This window comes from Oncorhynchus masou, unplaced genomic scaffold (assembly GCF_036934945.1).
Source record: "Oncorhynchus masou masou isolate Uvic2021 unplaced genomic scaffold, UVic_Omas_1.1 unplaced_scaffold_1571, whole genome shotgun sequence".
NCBI classification, from domain to species: Eukaryota; Metazoa; Chordata; class Actinopteri; order Salmoniformes; family Salmonidae; genus Oncorhynchus; species Oncorhynchus masou.
Window position 1 is genome coordinate 63,801 of NW_027005773.1, and position 26,704 is coordinate 90,504.

General features: G+C 46.6%; 1 protein-coding gene across 1 annotated transcript in view; it reads left to right on the forward strand.

Moving 5' to 3' along the window:
- The window catches only part of tex2 (testis expressed 2), a 57,816-nt gene that overhangs the window by 27,509 nt on the left and 3,603 nt on the right, over positions 1 to 26,704 (forward strand). The window contains exons 3-11 of the mRNA XM_064959404.1: positions 3,408 to 5,112; positions 11,743 to 11,943; positions 14,656 to 15,010; positions 15,213 to 15,439; positions 17,227 to 17,382; positions 17,573 to 17,672; positions 22,364 to 22,484; positions 25,566 to 25,673; positions 26,444 to 26,653. Coding sequence (XP_064815476.1) covers positions 3,433 to 5,112; positions 11,743 to 11,943; positions 14,656 to 15,010; positions 15,213 to 15,439; positions 17,227 to 17,382; positions 17,573 to 17,672; positions 22,364 to 22,484; positions 25,566 to 25,673; positions 26,444 to 26,653 — 3,158 coding nt within the window. The 5' untranslated portion in view covers positions 3,408 to 3,432. The remainder of the gene's footprint in view (positions 1 to 3,407; positions 5,113 to 11,742; positions 11,944 to 14,655; positions 15,011 to 15,212; positions 15,440 to 17,226; positions 17,383 to 17,572; positions 17,673 to 22,363; positions 22,485 to 25,565; positions 25,674 to 26,443; positions 26,654 to 26,704) is intronic.

The following is a 26,704-nucleotide window of genomic DNA, read 5'->3' on the forward strand; positions in this document are numbered from 1 at the left end:
AAATATAATTGGTATCTTCAGCAAAGAGTATGAGAGGTACGGTAGAAGACACAGCAGCAAGGTCATTGATATAGATTAGGAATAACAAAGGTCATATTATCCAACCCTGTGTCACACCACAGGATATCTTGGCCTTGGTTGATGCACAGCCGTTTGCATGAACAAATTGTTCTCTATCATAAACAGGACTATAAAGCCAATTATGTATAATCATGAAAACCGTAATAATGCAATTTAGAAAGTAACATTCATGATCAACCTTGTCAAAATCTTTGGATGAATGTAAAAAGATGCAGAGAGCGTGTTCATTGTTGTCCAGGGCTGTGAAGATTTTATTCACAAGTTACAAAGGAACTATATCTGTGGAGGAGTTTTTCAAAAACCATATTGATGCTCATGTAGAATATAGTGTTGATTTAAGTGTTTCAACATTCTCTTACACACCAATTTTTCTAGGATTTTAGAAAAACATGGTAGTACAGATATTGGCCAATCATTTGTGAAAGATATTGGATACCCATATTTATAGAGGGGGATAACTTTGGCAATATTTAAATCTATAGGAACAATACTAGTTTGCATAGATTTGGTGAAGATATGCATTAGAGGCTCAGTCATCGAGGAAGACACTGATTTCACCAAAAAGGCACCAATCTCATCATGACCTTCTGCTGATATCTTCACCATTTAACTCCATCACCTCCATTACATCAGGAGGATCAAACTGAAGTGTCACGTTCGTCATAAGGATCGGACCAAGGCGCAGCGTGGAATGCGTACATTTTCTTTTTAATGAATGAGCAAAAACAACAAACAAACGAAACGCTATACAAACTAGTGCTGACAGGCAACTAAACATAGACAAGATCCCACAACTAACAATGGGGAAAATGGCTACCTAAATATGATCCCCAATCAGAGACAACGATGAACAGCTGTCTCTGATTGGGAACCATATCAGGCCAACATAGACATACAAAAACGTTAGATGACAAAAACCCTAGACATACAACAACTAGAGTACCCACCCTAGTCACGCCCTGACCTAACCAAAATATATAGAAAAACAGACAATCTAAGGTCAGGGCGCGACATGAAGCAGAGAAGGGAAATGTCTCTTAATGTAATCCAAGGGATTGCCATCAGTTTTCTCAATATTCTTTTACAGAGAGGAACCCACATTCACAAAAAAGTTATTAAATTCTTATTTCCAATAATAAATTGAGATGGGATGGTTCTAGATGCCTTTTTCTTATTTAACAGTTGATTTGACTTTGTATTATTTAAGGATTCTTGGAATTAGTCAAATATATTTTTGGGGATATCCGAAGTAGGTGAGTAAATGAGTTCTTATACTTCTTGTAATTTGTCCATCGGGGAAGAAAGTGCCATTCCTATGAGCCCTCTCCATCTCCGTGAGTTTAGGGTCCAGTTTGACTTCATCTGTCAGGAGTGTCTTGGCCTTGACTTCTGTGTCATGCCAAGTTTCAGCCTTTACGTCCTCAATTCCATCAATTCAAATGTTATTGTGCCTCGATTGGTTTTTGAGGTAGTATCCTTTGGAAGAGTGCTTGTCAAGTGTTATTTGTAAAATGGTGAGATCCTCAGACATGGTTTTGAATGCGGTCTGGCTGGTGACATTCACCTCCGACTGCGTAAATTCCAAACGGTGTATAAATTCCGTTACATCCTGAAACAGATCATTAACCCTTCTGTTGGTAGAATCCATAAAGAGTTGCAGGAAGGACTTCAAGTTATTGTCCTGCAGATGTGTTAGATCTTTATAGAAGTCTCTTTGTTGATCCAGTAGTTCATGGAGTGTAGTGCTTGATACGTACTCGTCTTCCGCACTGAGCTTTGCGGCGTTTTTCTGTATAGTAACAGCTATGCCACAAGCTTGTTGTGAGCTAAAAATGAGTTCGCAAACACAACCCACAACCCACCTCCCGAAAACAAGCTCCGCCAATGAAATGACCTACACGCAACAGCAACTCACACTTGATCACACATGCACCAGTAGGATAAACAGAGAGAAAGAGGAGGACTTGATCACACATGCACCAGTAGGATAAACAGAGAGAAAGAGGAGGACTTGCTCACACATGCACCAGTAGGATAAACAGAGAGAAAGAGGAGGACTTGATCACACATGCACCAGTAGGATAAACAGAGAGAAAGAGGAGGACTTGATCACACATGCACCAGTAGGATAAACAGAGAGAAAGAGGAGGACTTGCTCACACATGCACCAGTAGGATAAACAGAGAGAAAGAGGAGGACTTGATCACACATGCACCAGTAGGATAAACAGAGAGAAAGAGGAGGACTTGATCACACATGCACCAGTAGGATAAACAGAGAGAAAGAGGAGGACTTGATCACACATGCACCAGTAGGATAAACAGAGAGAAAGAGGAGGACTTGATCACACATGCACCAGTAGGATAAACAGAGAGAAAGAGGAGGACTTGATCACACATGCACCAGTAGGATAAACAGAGAGAAAGAGGAGGACTTGATCACTGAATGGATCCTGGCTGCACTTTACTCATCAAGTCAGTTAGTGCTGTGGATACAAGCAGTATGTGAAAACACAGGTCAAAGATGCTTGGGAGAGACAGCGCTATGAGCATTCGTTTATCCATGGAGCGAGCAGCGGGAACCAGCAGCGCAAGCTTGGTGCCTCAATTAAAGCTAGAATCCTTAATTGAAACAATGACAAAGTGGACACCCTAGCCTCTGTTTTGGTAAAAGAAAAATGAGGGATGAGCCTGGAGAAATGTAACCACTCTCAAATTCAAAGACAGAGCTGTGGATGCAAGGACAGTTGTTACCATGTTTTGAGGCTATATAGTTTTTGTTTACATATATATTGTTTACATATTATATATTGTCATATATATTGTATTTCCCCTATGATGTAACTGGAATGATGAGATAGATGTTCTTCTTCTATGTTTCTGTTTTATTATTTCACTGCCATACTGTGTTGCATCTTGTCCAGCCATCTTGTCTCAAGAGGACCACAATAGAAATAAGTCCCAGACTTTATTGTGTGTTAACCTCAATGATTTTATTAATGTGCAAGTATGGCTTTAAGTTTTATGTGTGCTTGTTTTTTTAAATGGTCGAATGAATAAACTAAAGTACGAACTTCAGAGTAAAAAAACCCGTATATTTTTGGTTCTTATGGTGTACGACAGTTGAACTAAGCTCATGAGGCACTTATAAGTTATATTCCTCAAGAATCAATGGTCAAAAATCGATGTAGTAGCTAAGGATTCTAGCTTTAAACCAATATTTTTCTCTCTTTCTTTCTCACTCTCTCTCTCTGTCCCTGCCTCTTCCACACCACTCGTTCTCTCTCCCTCGTCCCTCTCTCTCTCCCCCTCTCTCCCCCTCTCCAGGCTGTGAGCCCTGTGGAGTGTGGTCATGACCAGCCAGGGCAGCAACAGTAGCAGGAAGGACGGCCATACTGCTGACAGTACCCCCTCCTCCTCCACGCCCCCCCGCCCGCCCCCAGGCCCCAAGCTGCAGGTGCAGCGCTCTCTCTCCCGGGACACTATCACCATCCACTTCTCCGCCCTGGGACAAGAGGAGGACGAGGAGCTGTATGGTTTTGGGGCGTCTGTGTCATCGTCCTCCGCAGGAGAGGAGTCAGAAGGGCTGGGTGGGATGGGGGGGAGGACTGAGGACCGGGGCATTGTGACGGCCTTGGAAGCCAGCGAGGAGCTACTGTTTGAGGCTGGAGGGATTGGGACCACCACTACCATTGCTGTGTCCTCTACCACTCTACCCCACAGCCCAGCCCTGCCCATCCTCCCCCCCTCCACGCACACCCCCCTCCAGTCCCCCCCCGCTTGCTCCTCCTGGCCCTCTGATCACACAAGACCCACGATCCCTCCCACCTCCTCCTCCACCACCTCCTCTCCGTCTCGCTCCGCAGCCCTGCCCTCCAAGCCTTTCCTCAGCCTCAGGTCCCTGTCCAATGAAATGATGGTTGCCCCTCCTTCTTCTGCCGGACGCCACCGCCACCACCTGATGAAGACGTTCGTCAAGTCTCTCTCCACGGACAACACCAGGCCCGACCACCAGGAGGCGCCCTCACCACCATCTCTCTCCCAGCAGCGCCCACCTCCAGACTCCCGCGTCAACAACCTGCAGCTCTTCAAGCAGTTGGGCCAGCCGATGGGCTCCACCACGTCTGGGGGTGGTGACTCCAAGACGGCCCCCTCCTCACCCCTCACCTCCCCGGCCGACGGGAGGTGTTTCTTCAAGGTGCAAGAGATGGAGGCCAGGATCGAGGATACTAGGAGGCGTTTGTCGGAGGTCATGTGTGAGCCAATGCAGCTGTTCAGTAAGTTCATGGGCGACGAGGCTGGAGGCGGAGCCGAGGGAGGGGGTACAGGAGGGGGTGCCTCTGCTACCCACCGCTCCCTCTCCCTCAGCGCCACGGAGCTCACCAACCTGGCAGGCCTCAATGGGCACGCAGAGAGCAACAACAACTACAGCATCAAAGAGGAGGGGGGCAACTCTGAAGGAGAGGAGGAGGAAGAGGAGACCCCTACTGGTGAAGCCTCAGCAGACACTATCTTCTCCTCTCCTCCAGCCAAGTCCTCCAGGACCTCCAGGGTCTCCTCCCCTCCTGCTCTCCCCAGGTCCTCCTCCCTCGCCCTGGGTCACTGCTCCATGTCGGCCCTAGTCCGCCTGGAGGACGAGGAGTTCTGTGAGCTCTACAGTGAAGGCTTTGAGCTCTGTACTGACACTGAGACTCCGGACGGGGAGCGGCCCAGGTCCCTGCAGATCCAAACGGGAAGCACGGGCGTCTGCAGTGAAGCCGAGTCTGACGAAGAGGAGGAAGACTTACCAAACGTGCCCATCACTGGCCTCCTCTTTTTCACGTGTCTAGTCTACAGTTACCTGTTATTCCCCCTGCCACCCTATTTGTGTGCGGTGGTACAGGGGGTGGCAGCAGGGTTCATGCTGGCTATACTGGTGGTGTGGCTGTCGGCTCCGGGGGTCTCCAGCTGCAGTGGGACCAGGCAGGGCAGACGAAGGGGGGAGCAGTGGAATGTGGCCCAGCTGGATATCAAAGAACCTGGAATCTTTAAGGTAGGTCACTGTGTTAGCAGTTTAGTGCTAAGTATTTAGAAATTGAAATTAGTGCCAAAACAATTGGGGAAAAACTGTAAAGGGTGCATTAGTGTAAGACTGGAACAAAAGCCTGCTCTACTTTCCAGAACCACAGTTTGTGACTGAACACTGTCCTATGTTTCACAGCCTATCCCCAAATATTTCTGTGTAAGGTTATGACATAGAAAGCTTTCTACCCAAGAGGATAGATAATAGATTTATAAATGCAACAATAAAGATATTGTCATGGATAGGAATACTTTTCTGTTGTGCAACGACCAAGATATATTTAAGGCAGATCACATAGAAAGGAGCCTGACATCTTAGATAGACTGTGTCCTTCCCCTAGTAGTACCTGTCACCACTGTGGACAGACAGCCTGACATCTTAGATAGGCTGTGTCCTTCCCCTAGTAGTACCTGTCACCACTGTGGACAGACAGCCTGACATCTTAGATAGGCTGTGTCCTTCCCCTAGTAGTACCTGTCACCACTGTGGACAGACAGCCTGACATCTTAGATAGGCTGTGTCCTTCCCCTAGTAGTACCTGTCACCACTGTGGACAGACAGCCTGACATCTTAGATAGACTGTGTCCTTCCCCTAGTAGTACCTGTCACCACTGTGGACAGACAGCCTGACATCTTAGATAGGCTGTGTCCTTCCCCTAGTAGTACCTGTCACCACTGTGGACAGACAGCCTGACATCTTAGATAGGCTGTGTCCTTCCCCTAGTAGTACCTGTCACCACTGTGGACAGACAGCCTGACATCTTAGATAGGCTGTGTCCTTCCCCTAGTAGTAGTACCTGTCACCACTGTGGACAGACAGCCTGACATCTTAGATAGTCACCACTGTGTCCTTCCCCTAGTAGTACCTGTCACCACTGTGGACAGACAGCCTGACATCTTAGATAGGCTGTGTCCTTCCCCTAGTAGTACCTGTCACCACTGTGGACAGACAGCCTGACATCTTAGATAGGCTGTGTCCTTCCCCTAGTAGTACCTGTCACCACTGTGGACAGACAGCCTGACATCTTAGATAGGCTGTGTCCTTCCCCTAGTAGTAGTACCTGTCACCACTGTGGACAGACAGACAGCCTGACATCTTAGATAGGCTGTGTCCTTCCCCTAGTAGTACCTGTCACCACTGTGGACAGACAGCCTAGATAGACATCTTAGATGTGGACAGGCTGTGTCCTTCCCCTAGTAGTACCTGTCACCACTGTGGACAGACAGCCTGACATCTTAGATAGGCTGTGTCCTTCCCCTAGTAGTACCTGTCACCACTGTGGACAGACAGCCTGACATCTTAGATAGGCTGTGTCCTTCCCCTAGTAGTACCTGTCACCACTGTGGACAGACAGCCTGACATCTTAGATAGGCTGTGTCCTTCCCCTAGTAGTACCTGTCACCACTGTGGACAGACAGGCTGTGCCTGACATCTTAGATAGGCTGTGTCCTTCCCCTAGTAGTACCTGTCACCACTGTGGACAGACAGCCTGACATCTTAGATAGGCTGTGTCCTTCCCCTAGTAGTACCTGTCACCACTGTGGACAGACAGCCTGACATCAGGCTGTGTCCTTCTTAGTACCTGACTGTGGACTGTGGACAGACAGCCTGACATCTTAGATGCTGTCCTTCCCCTAGTAGTACCTGTCACCACTGTGGACAGACAGCCTGACATCTTAGATAGGCTGTGTCCTTCCCCTAGTAGTACCTGTCACCACTGTGACAGACAGCCTGACATCTTAGATAGGCTGTGTCCTTCCCCTAGTAGTACCTGTCACCACTGTGGACAGACAGCCTGACATCTTAGATAGGCTGTGTCCTTCCCCTAGTAGTACCTGTCACCACTGTGGACAGACAGCCTGACATCTTAGATAGGCTGTGTCCTTCCCCTAGTAGTACCTGTCACCACTGTGGACAGACAGCCTGACATCTTAGATAGGCTGTGTCCTTCCCCTAGTAGTACCTGTCACCCTGTAGATACCTGTCACCACTGTGGACAGACAGCCTGACATCTTAGATAGGCTGTGTCCTTCCCCTAGTAGTACCTGTCACCACTGTGGACAGACAGCCTGACATCTTAGATAGGCTGTGTCCTTCCCCTAGTAGTACCTGTCACCACTGTGGACAGACAGCCTGACATCTTAGATAGGCTGTGTCCTTCCCCTAGTAGTACCTGTCACCACTGTGGACAGACAGCCTGACATCTTAGGCTGTGATAGTACCTGTCACCACTGTGCCTGACATCCTTCCCCTAGTAGTACCTAGTAGCAGTAGGGGCAGTGTGGGAAGCCTGGACATCAGACTGTGTCCTTCCCCTAGTGACATCTTAGATAGGCTGTGTCCTTCCCCTAGTAGTACCTGTCACCACTGTGGACAGACAGCCTGACATCTTAGATAGGCTGTGTCCTGACATCCCCTTAGTAGTACCTGTCACCACTGTGGACAGACAGCCTGACATCTTAGATAGGCTGTGTCCTTCCCCTAGTAGTACCTGTCACCACTGTGGACAGACAGCCTGACATCTTAGATAGGCTGTGTCCTTCCCCTAGTAGTACCTGTCACCACTGTGGACAGACAGCCTGACATCTTAGATAGGCTGTGTCCTTCCCCTAGTAGTACCTGTCACCACTGTGGACAGACAGCCTGACATCTTAGATAGCTGCTGTGTCCTTTAGTAGTACCTGTCACCACACTGTGGACAGACAGACATCTGACAGGCTGTGTCCTTCCCCTTAGACTGTAGACAGCCTGACATCTTAGTGTCCTTCCCCTAGTAGTACCTGTCACCACTGTGGACAGACAGCCTGACATCTTAGATAGGCTGTGTCCTTCCCCTAGTAGTACCTGTCACCACTGTGGACAGACAGACCTGACATCTTGACATCTTAGATAGGCTGTGTCCTTCCCCTAGTAGTACCTGTCACCACTGTGGACAGACAGCCTGACATCTTAGATAGGCTGTGTCCTTCCCCTAGTAGTACCTGTCACCACTGTGACAGACAGAGGCTGTGTCCTTCCCCTGACATCTTGACATCTTAGATAGGCTGTGTCCTTCCCCTAGTAGTACCTGTCACCACTGTGGACAGACAGCCTGACATCTTAGATAGGCTGTGTCCTTCCCCTAGTAGTACCTGTCACCACTGTGGACAGACAGCCTGACATCTTAGATAGGCTGTGTCCTTCCCCTAGTAGTACCTGTCACCACTGTGGACAGACAGCCTGACATCTTAGATAGGCTGTGTCCTTCCCCTAGTAGTACCTGTCACCACTGTGGACAGACAGCCTGACATCTTAGATAGGCTGTGTCCTTCCCCTAGTAGTACCTGTCACCACTGTGGACAGACAGCCTGACATCTTAGATAGGCTGTGTCCTTCCCCTAGTAGTACCTGTCACCACTGTGGACAGACAGCCTGACATCTTAGATAGGCTGTGTCCTTCCCCTAGTAGTACCTGTCACCACTGTGGACAGACAGCCTGACATCTTAGATAGGCTGTGTCCTTCCCCTAGTAGTACCTGTCACCACTGTGGACAGACAGCCTGACATCTTAGATAGGCTGTGTCCTTCCCCTAGTAGTACCTGTCACCACTGTGGACAGACAGCCTGACATCTTAGATAGGCTGTGTCCTTCCCCTAGTAGTACCTGTCACCACTGTGGACAGACAGCCTGACATCTTAGATAGGCTGTGTCCTTCCCCTAGTAGTACCTGTCACCACTGTGGACAGACAGGACAGTACACTGTGTCCTTCCCCTAGTAGTACCTGTCACCACTGTGGACAGACAGCCTGACATCTTAGATAGGCTGTGTCCTTCCCCTAGTAGTACCTGTCACCACTGTGGACAGACAGCCTGACATCTTAGATAGGCTGTGTCCTTCCCCTAGTAGTACCTGTCACCACTGTGGACAGACAGCCTGACATCTTAGATAGGCTGTGTCCTTCCCCTAGTAGTACCTGTCACCACTGTGGACAGACAGCCTGACATCTTAGATAGGCTGTGTCCTTCCCCTAGTAGTACCTGTCACCACTGTGGACAGACAGCCTGACATCTTAGATAGGCTGTGTCCTTCCCCTAGTAGTACCTGTCACCACTGTGGACAGACAGCCTGACATCTTAGATAGGCTGTGTCCTTCCCCTAGTAGTACCTGTCACCACTGTGGACAGACAGCCTGACATCTTAGATAGGCTGTGTCCTTCCCCTAGTAGTACCTGTCACCACTGTGACAGACAGACATCTTAGATAGGCTGTGTCCTTCCCCTAGTACCTGTCACCACTTAGATAGGCTGTGTCCTTCCCCTAGTAGTACCTGTCACCACTGTGGACAGACAGCCTGACATCTTAGATAGGCTGTGTCCTTCCCCCCTGTCACCAGACAGACAGCCTGACATCTTAGATACCTGTCACCACTGTGGACAGACAGCCTGACATCTTAGATAGGCTGTGTCCTTCCCCTAGTAGTACCTGTCACCACTGTGGACAGACAGCCTGACATCTTAGATAGGCTGTGTCCTTCCCCTAGTAGTACCTGTCACCACTGTGGACAGACAGCCTGACATCTTAGATAGTAGTACCTGTGTCCTGACATCTTAGATAGGCCCTTCCCCTAGTAGTACCTGTCACCACTGTGGACAGACAGCCTGACATCTTAGATAGGCTGTGTCCTTCCCCTAGTAGTACCTGTCACCACTGTGGACAGACAGCCTGACATCTTAGATAGGCTGTGTCCTTCCCCTAGTAGTACCTGTCACCACTGTGGACAGACAGCCTGACATCTTAGATAGGCTGTGTCCTTCCCCTAGTAGTACCTGTCACCACTGTGGACAGACAGCCTGACATCTTAGATAGGCTGTGTCCTTCCCCTAGTAGTACCTGTCACCACTGTGGACAGACAGCCTGCAGCTTCTATTGAGTTAGCAAGCTGAGCACATGTTGCTGATAGCATCTACAAGATAAACAGCTGATACACGGCTGGCTTTTCCCCAGTGGGACTCGGAGAGAGTAGGGAGGATCTACAAGCCTGCGTCCCACATGGCACCCTATTCCCTATGTATTGCACTACTTTTGACCAAGGCCCATAGGGTTCTTGGTTAAAAGTAGTGCACCATATAGGGATTAGGTTGCCATTTGGGACGCAAACCAATTCTCCATATCGCGTCTCTGTTTGTCGTTAAAGTTCAGGAATAAAACCTGATGGCTGCTCACTTTATCAGATAGGACAGGAAGCCATTCAGTATATGTCTGTAGATATCCATCTTCTTCCCTCTCTTGAATGGCTAAACAGCATGGTTGCCACGGTAACAATTCTCCTCCCTCCATGAATCCTATTATCCACACCAGTACTTTTCAGTAGGCTTGGGTTATTACACCATTAACCATTACACTGGCTTAAATATTGGGATGTACAACCTCTCCTGAATGCTCATGCAGGATTCACAATGGTGGCTTCTCAGTGGGATAGAGAAACATTGGCTGGATAAGAAACACATCAAAGTCCGGTGTGGCACAGCATGGTGCTTGCAACACCAGGGTTGTGGGTTTGATTCCCATGGGGGACCAGTATGAAAATGTATGCCCTCACTACTGTAATAAGACTCTGGATAAAAGTGCCTGCTAAATGACGAATCTAACATCCTCATTGGGCTATCCAACATACTGAGGCTATATAGCGTTCCCTCCAGCTGCATTGGGGTTTGCCCTGAAACAACCTCACAGATTAAATGGTCTGTTGATTTGTCAAACGTTCTCCTTTTAACCCAGTCAATGTGCTGGAAACTGAAGCAGTGGAGACACGCTTAGCGGTTGGCTAGCGGTTATGTAAGCGTGTGTTTGTGTGTACTTGTGCGTGTGTGTTTGAACCCGTGTGGGCACATGAGCTCAATATCCTCAGGCTACAGCTGTACTGGAGAGAGGCTCTCTGGTCACGTGGAACACAGCCCAACATAGCACCTGTGGAACCACAGAATATAGCCAGCTAAAGGATGGGTCATACGGGTCAGTTCTCACCCACAGTCACGCTATGATGTCATCATGCCCATGATGTAACTCATGATGCAACGTCTCCTCGTCTCTGAAGAGAACTGAACAGACCGTTGTTGTTGTTTAGATGAAGCCATGTTGTGATAATATCTCCACATATCAACATGATGTAACGTCTCCTCGTCTCTGAAGAGAACTGAACAGACCGTTGTTGTTGTGTAGATGAAGCCATGTTGTGATAATATCTCCACATATCAACATGATATAACGTCTCTGAAGAGAACTGAACAGACCGTTGTTGTGTAGATGAAGCCATGTTGTGATAATATCTCCACATATCAACATGCTCTGGATGATTCTCTCACTGTGATGTTAATATGGACCAGGACTGTCAGCTAAAAGTTGGAGACGTGTGGTTATGTGGTTGTATTGCAGCCGATCACACTCCCCAATTAGTGTGTGTGTGTGTGTGTGTGTGTGTGTGTGTGTGTGTGTGTGTGTGTGTGTGTGTGTGTGTGTGTGTGTGTGTGTGCGCGTGTGTCATTCGTGCATATTATTAGTCTCCATGTTGTTCCATGCGTCGGTCTGAGAGTTAACCGTGTGTATTGTTCCCATTAACAGGGCTGGATGAACCAGATGTCCAGCTATGACCTAGAGATGTACCATGCCACTCTGACCCACTCTGTGTATGTACGTCTGGAGGGCTCCACCCTGCGCCTGTCCAAACCCAACCGCAACATCGCCCGGCGGGCCACGCACAACGAGCCCAAACCTGACGTCACCTACATCAGCCAGAAGATCTACGACCTCACCGACAGCAAGGTGTGTCTGTGTGTCTGTATATCTGTCTGTCTGTCTGTGGAACGTGTTGTATGGTCGTTTGCGGATGGATGCCCCATTTTGTTTGTGTCTAAGACAGAGAGAGGAAGGGAAAGGGAAGTGCAGTGTGCAAGTGACATCGTCATACTTCATACTTCCTGTCCCCTAATCTCTTGAATAGGCTCGATGTTTATATCATCAAATCCGTGAAAACGCGGCCATTTAAAACCTGTTGAAACTCCCCATCCCGGATCCGGGATCGTGACTAAAGCCTCAGGCTCATTAGCATAACGCAACATTAACGATTTCTGAAAATCGCAAATAAAATGAAAATAATGCGTCTGCTCTCAAGCTTAGCCTTTTCTTAACAACACTGTCATCTCAGATTTTCAAAATATGCTTTTGAACCATAGAAATTGACTAATTTGTGTAAGAATATGCAAAGCTAGCTTAGCATTTTGAGTAGCATTTAGCACGCAACATTTTCACAAAAACCAGATAACCAAATAAATAAAATCATTTACCTTTGAAGAGCTTCGGATGTTTTCAATGAGGAGACTCTCAGTTACATACCAAATGCGCAGTTTTTCCTGAAAGCGTCTGTGTGTAGGAGAAATCGTTCCGTTTTGTACATCGCGTCTGGCTACCGAAACGAACCGAAAATTCAGTCACCTACAACGTCAAACTTTTTCCGAATTAACTCCATAATATCGACCGAAACATGGCAAACGCTGTTTGGAATCAATCCTCAAGGTGTTTTTTCACATATCTCTTCATTGATATATCGTTCATGGAAGCTTGCTTTCCTCTCTGAATCCCATGGAAAAATACTTGCAGCTGACTTTTGCGCACCAATTTCGGCGCAGGACACCGGGCGGACACGTGGTAAATGTGGTCTCTTATGGTCAATCTTCCAATGATCTGCCTACAAATACGTCACAATGCTGCAGACACCTTGGGGAAACGACAGAAAGGGCAGACTTACTCCTCTCGCATTCACAGCCATATAAGGAGACAATGGAAAACAGAGCCTCAAAAATCCTGCTCATTTCCTGGATGCCGTCTCATCTTGGTTTTGCCTGAAGCTCACGTTCTAGGGCACGCACAGAAAATATCTTGGTAGTTCTGGACACGTCAGAGTGTTTTCTTTCGAAAGCTATCAATTATATGCATAGTCGAGCATCTTTTTGTGACAAAATATCTTGTTTAAAACGGGAACGTTTTTCATCCAAAAATGAAATAGCGCCCCCAGAGCATCAAGAGGTTAAGATACAGTTGAAGTCGGAAGTTTACATACACTTAGCTTGGAGTCATTAAAACTAGTTTTTCAATCACGCCACTAATTTCTTGTTAACAAACTATAGTTTTGGCAAGTCAGTTAGGACATCTACTTTGTGCATGACACAAGCAATTTTTCGAACAATTGTTTACAGACAGAATATTTCACTTATAATTCACTGTATCACAATTCCAGTGGGACAGAAGTTTACAAACACTAAGCTGACTGCCTTTAAACAGCTTGGAAAATTCCAGAAAATGATGTCATGGCTTTAGAAGCTTCTGATAGACTAATTGACATCATTTGAGTCAATTGGAGCTGTACCTGTGGATGTATTTCAAACTCAGTGCCTCTTTGCTTGACGTCATGGGAAAATCAAAAGAAATCAGCCAAGACCTCAGAAAATAAATTCTAGACCTCCATAAGTCTGGTTCATCCTTGGGAGCAATTTCCAAGCGCCTGAAGGTACCACGTTCATCTGTACAAACAATAGTACGCAAGTATAAACACCATGGGACCACGCAGCCGTCATACCGCTCAAGAAGGGGACACGTTCTGTCTGTTAGAGATGAACATACTTTGGTGCGAAAAGTGCAAATCAATCCCAGAACAACAGCAAAGGACACTGTGAAGATGCTGGAGGAAACAGGTACAAAAGTATGTATATCCACAGTAAAACAAGTCCTATATCGACAGCAAGGAAGAAGCCACTGCTCCAAAACCGCCATAAAAAAGCCAGACTATGGTTTGCAACTGCACATGGGGACAAAGATTGTACTTTTTGGAGAAATGTCCTCTGGTCTTATGAAACAAAAATAGAACTGTTTGGCCATAATGACCATCGTTATGTTTGGAGGAAAATAGGGAGGATTGCAAGCAGAAGAACCCCATCCCAACCGTGAAGCACGGGGGTGGCAGCATCATGTTGTGGGGGTGCTTTGCTGCAGGAGGGACTGGTGCACTTCACAAAATAGATGACATATCTGACATTTCACATTCTTAAAAAAAGTTGTGATCCTAACTGACCAAAGACAGGGAATTTTTACTAGGATTAAATGTCAGGAATTGTGAAAAACATAGTTTAAATGTATTTGGCTAAGGTGTATGTAAACTTCCGACTGTATATAAAATTATATTTGTGTTTGTGGATGAATTTACCTTTTTAAGTTTGTGTGCTGAAGACCACTGTGATATGTTTTTGCCCATTCAAAACGCAAAGCTTCAAGGCTACTTCCTGAAAAGAAAAACTACACGTCACTTTCGTACCATGTATGGTGCACATTTGTGTATGGCTGCGTGTGTGTTTGGGCATACAGACATTGAAGTGAGCCTCCCTCACAAGTGATATAAATACCTGTATCTGTCCCGTCAGCCTAATATTTTTAGAACACCCCCAAGAGGTTCATGTAGCGTGTAACATCCAAATGTGTCCCCAGATCCACCTGGTGCCCCAGAGCCTGGCCAGGAAGCGCGTGTGGAACAAGAAGTACCCCATCTGTATCGAGCTGGCCAAGCAGGAGGACTTCATGTCCAAGGTCCAGGCCCAGGGAGAGAGGCCCGAACCTGGGGAAGAGAAGCCGGCCGGGGTGGGGGAGAAGGGGGAGAAGCTGGAGGGTCCAGGTGGAGCTGGGGGTGGAGAGGAGCCTAGGAAACCCCCAGGGGAGCGGGATCTGACCCTGTTCCTGTTTGGGAGGACGGGTCGGGAGAAAGAAGAATGGTTCAGGAGGATTTTGGTGGCATCCAGACTTAAGTCTGAGGCTAATAAAACGTCCAGTGAGCATCCAGTGGGCGGTGAGGGAACATTCAGATGAACACAGCTGTACTTTTGGGGGACCAACAATTGATTCCCATTCAAAATCCTATTCTCCCTAACCTTAACCCTAACCCTAATTCTAAAAGGATTACAGACAGGGAGACGTTAGCTAGACATTAATGTATGTGAAATGATTTCCAATAGAATTTGAACCCAGGTGTGGTTGTCGTTGCCTAACAGACTGGCCTCACAGATTGGAGGCAGAGAGCAGGAGTAGCAGCCGTGGCAGCCTCATGGATGAGCCCAGTCAGAAGGACCCTTCCCTGGCCGGAGGGGTCAGGCAGAAGATGCTGCTGGACTACAACGTCTACATGGCCAAGTACGTCACCCCCCTGCCCCCGCTGGACAGCCCCCCGGCCAGCAGCCCCTCCCACAGCCCAGAGGGCAGCCCTGGAGCCACCAAGAAGGTAGGGTTGATGGGGGAGACCACAGAGATCTTATTCATTCTATATGTAATTCTATGGAGGTGATCATGTTGACACCGGCTGATCAGATAGCCATGTAGACATGTAGTTAGTGTGGCCATGTAATAGCATGTAACTATACTGAACAATAAACAACTATTACTAAGCAACATGCAACAATTTCAAAGAGTTACAGCTCAAATAAGGAAATTAGTCAATTGAAATAAATTCATTAGATCCTAATCTATGGATTTCACATGACTGGGAATACAGAACAGCAGGGGTTCAAACTTTAGAACCCAGTTCCTACATTTGAATAAAAAATTGATTTTATTTAACAAAACTATGCTACATTTTGTCTCTGCGACCCTCAGGATGACAAATCAGAGCAAGATTACTTAATGTAAGTACATTATTTACATTCAGAGGTGAATGTATCAAACCAAGTGCCGTGATTGTTTTTTGTTGTTGTGCACTCTCCTCAAACAGTAGCATGGTATTTTGTTACTGTAATAGCTACTGTAAATTGGACAGTGCAGTTAGATTAACAAGAATTTAAGCTTTCTGCACATATAACACATGTCTATGTCCTGGAAAGTTTGCTGTTACTTACAACGTCATTCTAGTCACATTAGCGCACATTAGTGAAGTTGTTGGATATTTGGCGGGAACTGGAACACACTACCGATCCAGAGCATCCCAAACATGCTCAATGGTTGACATGAGTATGCAGACCATGGAAGAACTGGAACATTTTCAGCTTCCAGGAATTGTGTACAGAACCTTGCGACATGGGGCTGTGCATTATCATGCTGAAACATGAGGTTATGGAGGCGGATAAATGGCACGACAATGGGCCTCAGGATTTCATCACATTATCTCTGTTCATTCAAATTGCCATCAATAAAATGAAATTGTTTGTTGTCCGTGGCTTATGCCTGCCCATACCATAACCCCACCGCCACCACGGGTTACCGCTTGCCCACATGACGCCATACACTGTCTGACATCTGCCTGGTACAGTTGATACCAAGATATATCCATGAAGAGCACACTTCTCCAACGTGCCAGTGACCATCGAAGGTGAGCATTTGCCCACTGAAATCGGTGATGTAGTCAGACTGCAGTCAGGTCAAGACCCTGGTGAGGATGACTATCACGCAGATGAGCTTCCCTGAGACGCTTTCTGACAGTTGGTGCAGAAATTCTTTGGTTGTGCAAACCCACAGTTTCATCAGCTGCGGTTGTGAGGCTGGTTGGACATACTGCCAAATTCTCTAAAACGACGTTGGTAAAGAAATTAACATTCAATTCTCTGGCAACAGGTCTGGTGGACATTCCTGCAGTCAGCATGCCAATTGCACGCTCCCTGAAAACTTCAGACATCTGTGGCATTGTGTTGTGTGACAAAACTGCACATTTTAGAGCTGCCTTTTATTGTCCCCATTACAAGGTGCACCTGTGTAATGATCACGCTGTTTATCTTGGCAAAGGAGAAATACTCACTAACAAAGATGTAAACAAATTTGTGCACAACATTTGAGAGAAACAATCTTTCTGTGCATATGGAACATTTCAGCTCATGAAACATAGGACCAACACTTTACATGTTGCATTTATATTTTTGTTCAGTGTAGATTCAAACTTTAAGCAGTGAGCAAGTATTCTCAATTCGTTTCACATATAATTGTATATACCCTGGACCTGACCTCTAAAATCAGTTGGATATAGAATATGTATGTTTACTACCTTTGTCAAACTACCTGTTACTCCCACGTTGTTCCTGTCAGTTACCCAGCAGCCCGTGCGAGCGGCCGGGGCGAGGGGCGGTGCCAGAGGCGTGGGTGAACGCCTTGATAGGCCGGGTGTTCTGGGACTTCTTGGGGGAGAAGTACTGGGCTGACATGGTCTCCAAAAAGATCCAGATGAAGCTCAGTAAGATCAGGGTGAGTACTGGCATCCTGTCTCCTCTGCCTCCACATACAGTCAGCGTGTATATTCTTCTTATCTGTCTTCTCCTCCCGTCTTCCCCTCACTTACTTCTCAACTCACCAGAGGGAAATGAGATGTAACTCAGAGAAACACATGTGTAAGAAAGGAGACTGTCCTGAGGTGTAAATGTCCTGTGTTTTACAGCTGCCATACTTTATGAATGAGCTGGCTCTGACAGCGCTGGACATGGGCTTCTCCATTCCCAAGATCCTCCATGCCTCCAAGCCCTCTGTGGACCACCAAGGTAGGACACTCTCTCTCTCTCTCTCTCCCTGCTTTCTCTTCTCCCTCTCTATCTTTTCTCCTCTCCCTCCTATCTCCTCTCTTCCCCCCTTCTGCCTTTTGTTTCAGTCTCCCCATACCCCTGCCTCTATTAACCAGAGGAATTAAACATTTGCCTCACTCTTCCATGCAGAACTGGTTTATCTTGGCGATATTTGTGGGTTTTCAAACATGAACTGTTCGTTTCAAGTCCTGCCACATCTCAATTGGGATTAGGTCTGAACTTTGACTAGGCCGTTCCAAAACTTCAAATGTGTTGCTTTTTAGCCATTTTCATGTAGACTTGATGGTGTGTTTTGGATCATTGTCTTGCTGCATGACCCAGCTGCTCTTCAGCTCACAGACGGATGGCCTGACTTTCTCCTGTAGAATTCCCTGATACAGAGCAGAATTCATGGTACCATCCCAGTAGCACCACTATGCTCAACCGTTGGCATGAGGTTCTTACTGTGGAATGCAGTGTTTGGTTTTCTCCAGGCATAATGGGACCCATGTCGTCCAACATGTTATACGTTTGACTCATCTGTCCTTAAAACTAAAACAATTAAATAAATAAATAAAAAGGATCATCCAGGTGCTTTTTGGCAAACTTGAGTCAACTTTTTGGATGAGATGTGTCCCATTATGTCTTGGCATTGGGTGTTGCATAACTTTGTTTATGAAATAAATCTATTCAGTAATTGTTGTGTTATTTGTTCACTCAGGTTTCCTTTATCTAATATTAGGTTTGGTTGAAGATCTGATAACATTCAGTATGAAAAATATGCAAAAGTAGAGAAAGTTAGAAAGGGGCAGATACTTTTTCACAACACTGTTTATGTTATTGATTAGGATCTAAAAGGCCAGACTAGATCAGCACTCCAACTGAGAATGTGAATACAGCCCGAGGCACATTCATTCCTGCATTGATATGTCTGACTTTGGGAGGGGATGAGGGGGAGAAGTGGGAGGCTCGTGAGGAGAGTGGGAGGTCATATTTGTCACCCCTTGACCTTAGTTATCTTAGTTTTCTTTATTATTTTGGTTAGGTCAGGGTGTGACACGGGTGGTTTGTTTAGTTTTTGTATGTCTAGGGGTTTTTGTATATCTAGGGGTCTAGTCTAGGTGTTTTATATGTCTATGGTTGCCTAGATTGGTTCTCAATCAGAGGCAGCTGTTTATCGTTGTCTCTGATTGGGGACCGTATTTAAGTAGCCATATTCCTTGGGGATTTTGGTGGGTTGTGTCTATATGTAGTTTCCTGTCAGCACTCGATTTATATAGCGTCATGGTCGGGTTGTTATTTTGTCAGTTTAAGTGATGTATTCGTATCACGCTGCGCCTTGGTCTCCTCGTTAGGACGAACGTGACAATATTGATCCAGTCATTTAACTATATTCTGATGTAGGGGATACAGTTGGGAGTGTGTGGTTAAGTCTGTTTTCCATGTTTTACCTGAAAAACCTTTCATTGCTAAGCTTGAATGTCTCACTGTCTCGCTTTAATGGTCCACTTCTCCATAAAGGCCCAGTGCAGTCAAAATGTTTCCTTGGTTTTCCTTGGTTTTGTGTCATATTGTACAACAGCTGATGAAACTAACACTTTAATGGAGTTTTGGCTTACCTGGTGAAATCAACAGGCGGTATAAGTTTTAATAGACCAAAAACCAAGAGTTCTAAACCTCCCTGAGAATACCAGCTAGTTTTCAGTTTTCCCTCCCCATTCAGACCACTCACAGACAGTCCTAGTAAAATGATTTCTTTTTTTGACAAAAAGCATTTATTTTTTGTGGACCATTTTAATTCTAAACAGTCACAGTAAGGTACTTAATTGTTACCCAGAAATTATTTGATATTGAGATTTAAAAAAAGGCTGCATTAGGCCTTTAAAGGATTTGGGAAGTTTTCCATATTCAAGGTTAAGGGTTAAACTCCTAAGGCTCTACTGCAGTGTTTCCCAAACTCATTCCTGGGGACCTGGGTGCCTAGCACTACACAGCTGATTTCAAATCATCAAAGCTTGATGATGAGTTGATTATTTGAATCAGCTGTGTAGTGTTAGGGCAAAAACCAAAACATGCACCCCTTCGGGTCCCCATGACTGAGTTTGGAAACACTGCTCTGCTGTCTTGCTACAGTAGAAGCATCCGGTAGCCTAGTGGTTAAGAGCGTTGGGCCAGTAAACGAAAGTTTGCTGGTTTGAATGCCCCTGAGCAAGGCAGTTAACCGCCAACAACAACTGCTCCCTGGGCGCCGATGATGTCGATTAAGGTAGACCCCCACATCGCTCTGATTCAAAGGGGTTGGGTTAAATGCGGAGGACACATTTCGGTTGAATGCATTCAGTTGTACAACTGAATAGGTATCTCCTTTCCCATAAGCTCATCAGTCCAGAGAGTGATTTATTGCACACTGTCCTACACAACACAGTTCCCATGGGCTTTCCCCCCAGGCATTATCAGCTAAATGCTTGCACATAATGAGCCCTATGGGGATTACTGCTCAGCAGCTCTGTGCTCCTCTATTCCAGGAGGATGATGAAGCTGATATAAGTTAAGGGCTTTATAACCATTATCATCCGAAGAGTTTCCAGAGATTTAGTCACAGAAATCCCTCCCCACTTTCATTGTATGGGATAGAGAGTGTTTGGAGAGAGAGAGAGTCTGCAGAGAGTTGAAGAGAAAACGTGTTGATATATATTATTATTTTTTTACCTTTATTTTACTAGGCAAGTCAGTTAAGAACAAATTCTTATTTTCAATGACGGCCTAGGAACAGTGGGTTAACTGCCTGTTCAGGGGCAGAACGACAGATTTTGTACCTTGTCAGCTCGGGGATTTGAACTTGCAACCTTTCAGTTACTAGTCCAATGCTCTAACCACTAGGCTACACTGCCGCCCCAGTATTTCCTCCCCGTATAGAGACGTGATATGACTGAAGAGCTTCATTTCACTAGTGCGCACACACACACACACACACGCACGCACGCACGCACGCACGCACGCACACACACACACACACACACACACACACACACACACACACACACACACACACACACACACACACACACACACGTATACACCAAAAAACACTGCTGGGTTCTGACCTTTCCCACCCCAAACCAGGAAGAAGCCTGGTGAGTTAGCCAGCTTCTGAGCCAATCAGAGGTGAGGCTGCCCGAGGGTTGACCTTTTGGTGTGTTTACTAGAGAATCATTCCTCTCCCTACCAGTCACACACAGCATGTGGCTTCACTGCAATTAGGAGTTTGGCGGGTAACTTCTGGTTAGTCTCCAAAAACAACCTTAGCATTTGTACTTTAGAGACATGCGATGTTTAACTGAGTTTTACAATAGTACTAATACAGGGCCAAAGCAAACAATGCTGAATGAATTATCTTGAAATTGCATCAAACAGTGGGTAACATAAGAACATAGTATTCAAGTTGTTGTTCATGTGTGCTCCCACCAGGGGCTGCTAGCGATCAGAGTGCCCCAAAGGCAGATGTGATGCTGCTTAAGGCCGCTACAAACTTCACGCAAACAGAGCGATGGAGCGTCGTATACGTTACAACATTTTTACCAGAGTAAGAGAGAGATTAGCAGCTACTCTTCCTGGGGTCTAAACAGTGTTAAAACAATTACATCACAGCAAAACACAACAACAGCCTATCAATAACACAATACATCATACATTATTACTCTATTATACAACATTTATAATATAAAATACACTATACCACAATATTGTGTGTGTGTGTGTGTGTGTGTGCGTAAGTGTCTCTTCACAGTCCACGTTGTGCTGTGAGTTGTTGTTTTATCTGGGGGTTTTTTTTCAATCAGATTACTTGATGTGGAAGAGTTCCGTGTTGTCATGGCTCTATGTAGTACTGTGCATTTCCCAGAGTCTGTTCTGTACTTGGGGACTGTGAAGAGACCCCTGGTGGCATTCCTTGTGGGGTATGTATGGGTGTCTGAGCTGTGTGTTAGCCGTTTGAACAGACAGTTTGGTGCATTCAACACACCTCTCACAAAGAAAAGTTGTATTAACAAATAGTTAGGGGGACGTAGATCTTTCTGACAGGAAAGACTATAGAGCCCAGAGATGTTCCCAGGCAGATCCCATGTTCAGGAAAAGCTCAGTCAAAGAAAAGTAGGGATGCAGTCAATCTCTCCTCTACTTTGAGCCAGGAGAGACTGACATACAGGTTATTGATATTGTCCCTCCGTCTACATTTAAGGGCCAGCCGTGCTGCTCTATTCTGGGCCAACTGCTTTACCTGACCATATAACTGGGCAGTAGTCCAGGTGGGGTAAAACTAAGGGAGCTCTTACTGCTCTTTGCCTCAGGCTCACAGTGGATGAGTGACTTATCCACTTACACATAGGACCAAGAGCTTTTATATGCCGTCAGCATTAGCTATACATTTTTGTGCTTTTGTAGTAACTAATCCGATATGGCTATGTAGTTTGTTGGCTGCATCCTCAACGGTGGAGAACGTTTTCATTGCAGGGAAGTGGGAAAACAGTTCTGCCTCATTATTCCACTATTGCCGTCCAATGTGCCAACGATGGTATGTTAGTAATGATTTACCTTCCCTCTTTTATCCCTTTCTCTCTTTTCTCTCTCTCTCTCTCTCTCTCTTTCTCTCTCTCACTCCCTACACTTTCTAGGTCTGTGGTTTGATCTGGAGGTATCCTACACTGGCTCCTTCATCATGACCCTGGAGACCAAGATGAACTTGGCCCGTCTGGGGAAGGAAGGAGAGGGGCTGGGGGAGCAGGGGAAAGAGGGGTGAGTATGGAGGAGGGAGAGGGGCTAGGGGAGCAGGGGAAAGAGGGGTGAGTATGGAGGAGGGAGAGGGGCTGGGGGAGCAGGGGAAAGAGGGGTGAGTATGGAGGAGGGAGAGGGGCTGGGGGAGCAGGGGAAAGAGGGGTGAGTATGGAGGAGGGAGAGGGGCTGGGAGAGCAGGGGAAAGAGGGGTGAGTATGGAGGAGGGAGAGGGGCTAGGGGAGCAGGGGAAAGAGGGGTGAGTATGGAGGAGGGAGAGGGGCTGGGGGAGCAGGGGAAAGAGGGGTGGTATGGAGGAGGGAGAGGGGCTAGGGGTGAGTATGGAGGAGGGAGAGGGGCTGGGAGAGCAGGGGAAAGAGGGGTGAGTATGGAGGAGGGAGAGGGGAGGCAGGGGAAAGAGGGGTGAGTATGGAGGAGGGAGAGGGGCAGGGGAGCAGGGGAAAGAGGGGTGAGTATGGAGGAGGGAGAGGGGCTGGGGGAGCAGGGGAAAGAGGGGTGAGTATGGGAGGAGGGAGAGGGGGGCTGGGAGAGCAGGGGAAAGAGGGGTGAGTATGGAGGAGGGGAGGGGCTGGGAGAGCAGGGAGAGGGGTGAGTATGGAGGGGGAGGGGAGCAGGGGAAAGAGGGGTGAGTATGGAGGAGGGAGAGGGGCTGGGGGAGCAGGGGAAAGAGGGGTGAGTATGGAGGAGGGAGAGGGGCTGGGAGAGCAGGGGAAAGAGGGGTGAGTATGGAGGAGGGGCTGGGGGAGCAGGGGAAAGAGGGGTGAGTATGGAGGAGGGAGAGGGGCTGGGAGAGCAGGGGAAAGAGGGGTGAGTATGGAGGAGGGAGAGCAGGGGAAAGAGGGGTGAGTATGGAGGAGGCAGAGGGGCTGAAGGAGCAGGGGAGAGGGGGGTGAGTAGGAAGGAGGGAGATGGGGCTGGGGGAGCGAGGGGTAAGGACATAGAGATATGTGGTATTTAAAATGTTCTATTTACATATGTGGTTAAAAAAAGAGCACTCAGGGAGATATTATAAATCTTAAAATCAAGTACTTACTTATATAGTACTTTAAAGTTTGTGCACCTCTTTGGTTATGTAGGCAATCGCATGTGAGGAATTAGTGGCATTCAGGATGTATGATACTGAACAGAGTGACTTAGCAACAACTTTTCTAAATACTTATTGGCTCCATTCACTGCCTGACTTCATCTGGAACTGTCAACGTGTTTTGTTTGACTTCCAACAAAAATGCTATTAGTCAATTAGTGGATGCTGGGAGGGGATAATGAGAAGTAACAATTTTTTTGCTGTAAATCTAGGATCAACAGCATGGCTTTGAGCATGTGCTAATGGCTGAATTGATAGGGTTTGTTCAGTGTTGTTCTACGCTCATAGGATTTGCAGGCTTTTGTTCCAGCCCACATCAACCCACATGATTCAAGAACAGGTGTGTTAGTGCTGGGCTGGACCAAAAACCTGCATCACATGAACAGGATTGAAAACACTGCGTTTGAATGAGATGCATTGTTAACTGTCACATTTGCATATTTTTTTCTCCTTTCTTCTTTCATTCCTTTATTCCCTCTCTCTGGATTCTACCTCTGACCTCGGTGGATGTGTCTTATTGCTGGTGAGTTTGGGAAAGATTTCTTTCTGCCTGGTATACTGAAATCATCCCTCTTTTCATATTTCACCCTCTTTTGTCTCATGGAATCAGCTTCCCTGCAAGCCAGTCGATCCTTTAAAAGCCCCGGCAAGGAATGAGTCTGGTACCAGATCTGTTTGTGCTGTCTTGCCATCTTCTATGGCAGTGGTCACCAACCTTTTCTGAGTCGAGATCACTTTCTGAGTCAAAATCCAAGCCGATATCTACAGCTCAGATTTGTTTTAAACATGACTGAAACGTAAGCCCATTACAAACAGTTCTGTAACAATGAGGTTTGTGCAGTAGGCTATAGGCCCAACACATTATCATTGCATATTGTTATGCTTGAATTGCCCTGCCAATGTTGTTCTTCAGACCATTTTGAAATTATATTTAAAACATTTAGGTATATGATCACACTGGTAATAGCAATGCAAGCTTATCTGAGCACTCTGCTATTGACTACTCCTTTAATGCAGCTGCAGTGCTAGTTTTAGTGGAAGTAGGGAGAACGCACATTTTATTGGTTAAAGTGTTGACTGTGCTGAATGACAACTTAAACATAAACTTGCTCACAAAAACAGCAGCTCTTTGCTGTATTCGTAAACTTTTTGAAATCTCACAGTATCAACTTTACTGTGCATTCTAGGCTTCTTTTTACCCTTATGGCTCGAGGAAACTTTGCACACACGGTGATCTGAGCTACCTGATTGGCCAGTGGGAGGCCTATAGGTGCACTTGATTTGCTCTTTGGGCCTGCTGTGTTGTCTGAGTTCTACCTTCAGACGCATGAAATTGTAAAAGAATGGGAACACTGCCTTCCTGGTGCAACTAATGATGCTGAATCAAGTGCACCTACCACCAACAGTGAAACGAAAGAAAAGGAACACAAGGCTTTATTATTGTTTTTTTTACAGAAATGTTTGGTGATCTACTTGGAATGCCTTGGAGATCGACCAGTCGATCGTGATCAACCGGTTGGTGACCACTGACCAGGCTATTTCCCAGCCGAGGCCTCTGAGGGATCAATCGTTCTGGGAATGTTTAATAGGGGATTTGATTATAGTCTTTGAGCTGCTCAGCGAATCCTCTTCGGAGTGTACTTGGTTTGACGAAAAGGGAAGAAACTCCCTCTGCAAACAGTGGGGATGGCCTTGTGAGCAGAAACATGACTTCTCATGCTGTACCACATGGGAGTCCGTTAGGCTTTAGTCTAGGGGAAATGTTAAATGTTATTCCCCGTTCATGACTGAAGGAGTGTCAGCTTTGACCGTTGGAACGAACTGCTGTGTCCAGACTGGATTTGCTGAGGGCTTCCTAGGCACAAATGCTGCCAACACTGCTCCCCAATAACAACAGACAATTGCTCATATTAATTTTCATCTGTTTTCCACTTCCATTTCTTAAAGCTGACTAATACTCATCCCCTTTGTTCTCATGTTTTGTGTGTGTAAAGGCCCAGACCTCGGGCCTACTGCCTGGCAGACAGTGATGAAGAGTCCTCCAGTGCTGGATCGTCTGACGAAGAGGATCCCCCAGAAATCCCCATGGACATGCTGGGGGCGGAGGGGTGAGAACATCATTAGCATCAGGCCGTGTCTGTCTCTGTTTCCATTCGTGTGTTTTTATAGACTTCAGAGACTCTTTCTAGCACTAATTGGTGAATTGCAGCTCATTTTAGCTGTTAGAATATTACAATGAAGAAGATACAGAGACTCCCCTGCCTGTTCGGGCGGTGCTCGGTGGTCGTCGTCACCGTCCTACTAGCCACTACCAATCCCTTTTTCGTTTGTCTGTTGGTTTTGTCTTATTAGTTTCACCTGTGTGTATTTTAGTTTAATTAGCGTCCTTATATTTAGGTTGTCCCGACCTTGTTTTGGTATTCCTGTTATTTGGTGGTGTTCATGAGTTTTATTCTCCGGACTATTTTGGTCCTGCGTTGGATTATTCACCCTGTGTGTTGGGTTGACCGTTGTTTTGTGCGCTGGAGAATAAACTGTCTAATAACTGAAACCTGCTCTCTGCGCCTGATTCCACCCACCTTAGTAATTCGTGACACCGGTTTAAGGTATTGTCCTAAGTGCCACAAACAGATACAGGCAGGAACTGCTTTCGGCCCAGAGTGACAGAATGTACCCACTCACTGCCCTGTATAGTGGGTGGAGGGAGAGACTAATGAATATCTGATGATGCTGACTCACTCCCTCCTCTTCCTTTTCCGACACCCTTTCACCTCCTTCACTTCCCATCCTCTCCTCGTTCTCCATCTCCTCTTTCTGCTCTTTGTCCTCTCTCCTTCTTCTTCCTCCTATTACTTCATCTCCTCCTCTTCCCTCACAGTTTCGTCGGAGGCCACCGGCCCAGTAAGATCATGAGGTTTGTGGACAAGATTGCCAAGTCTAAGTACTTCCAGAAGGCCACGGAGACAGAGTTTATCAAGAAGAAGATCGAGGAGGTGTCCAACACGCCACTGCTTCTCACCGTGGAGGTGCTGGAGTGCCGCGGGATGCTGGCTGTCAACATACCACCCCCACCCACCGACAGGATATGGTACGTTCCATCCATCCCACCTCCCCTCACTGACAGGATAATGGTACGTCC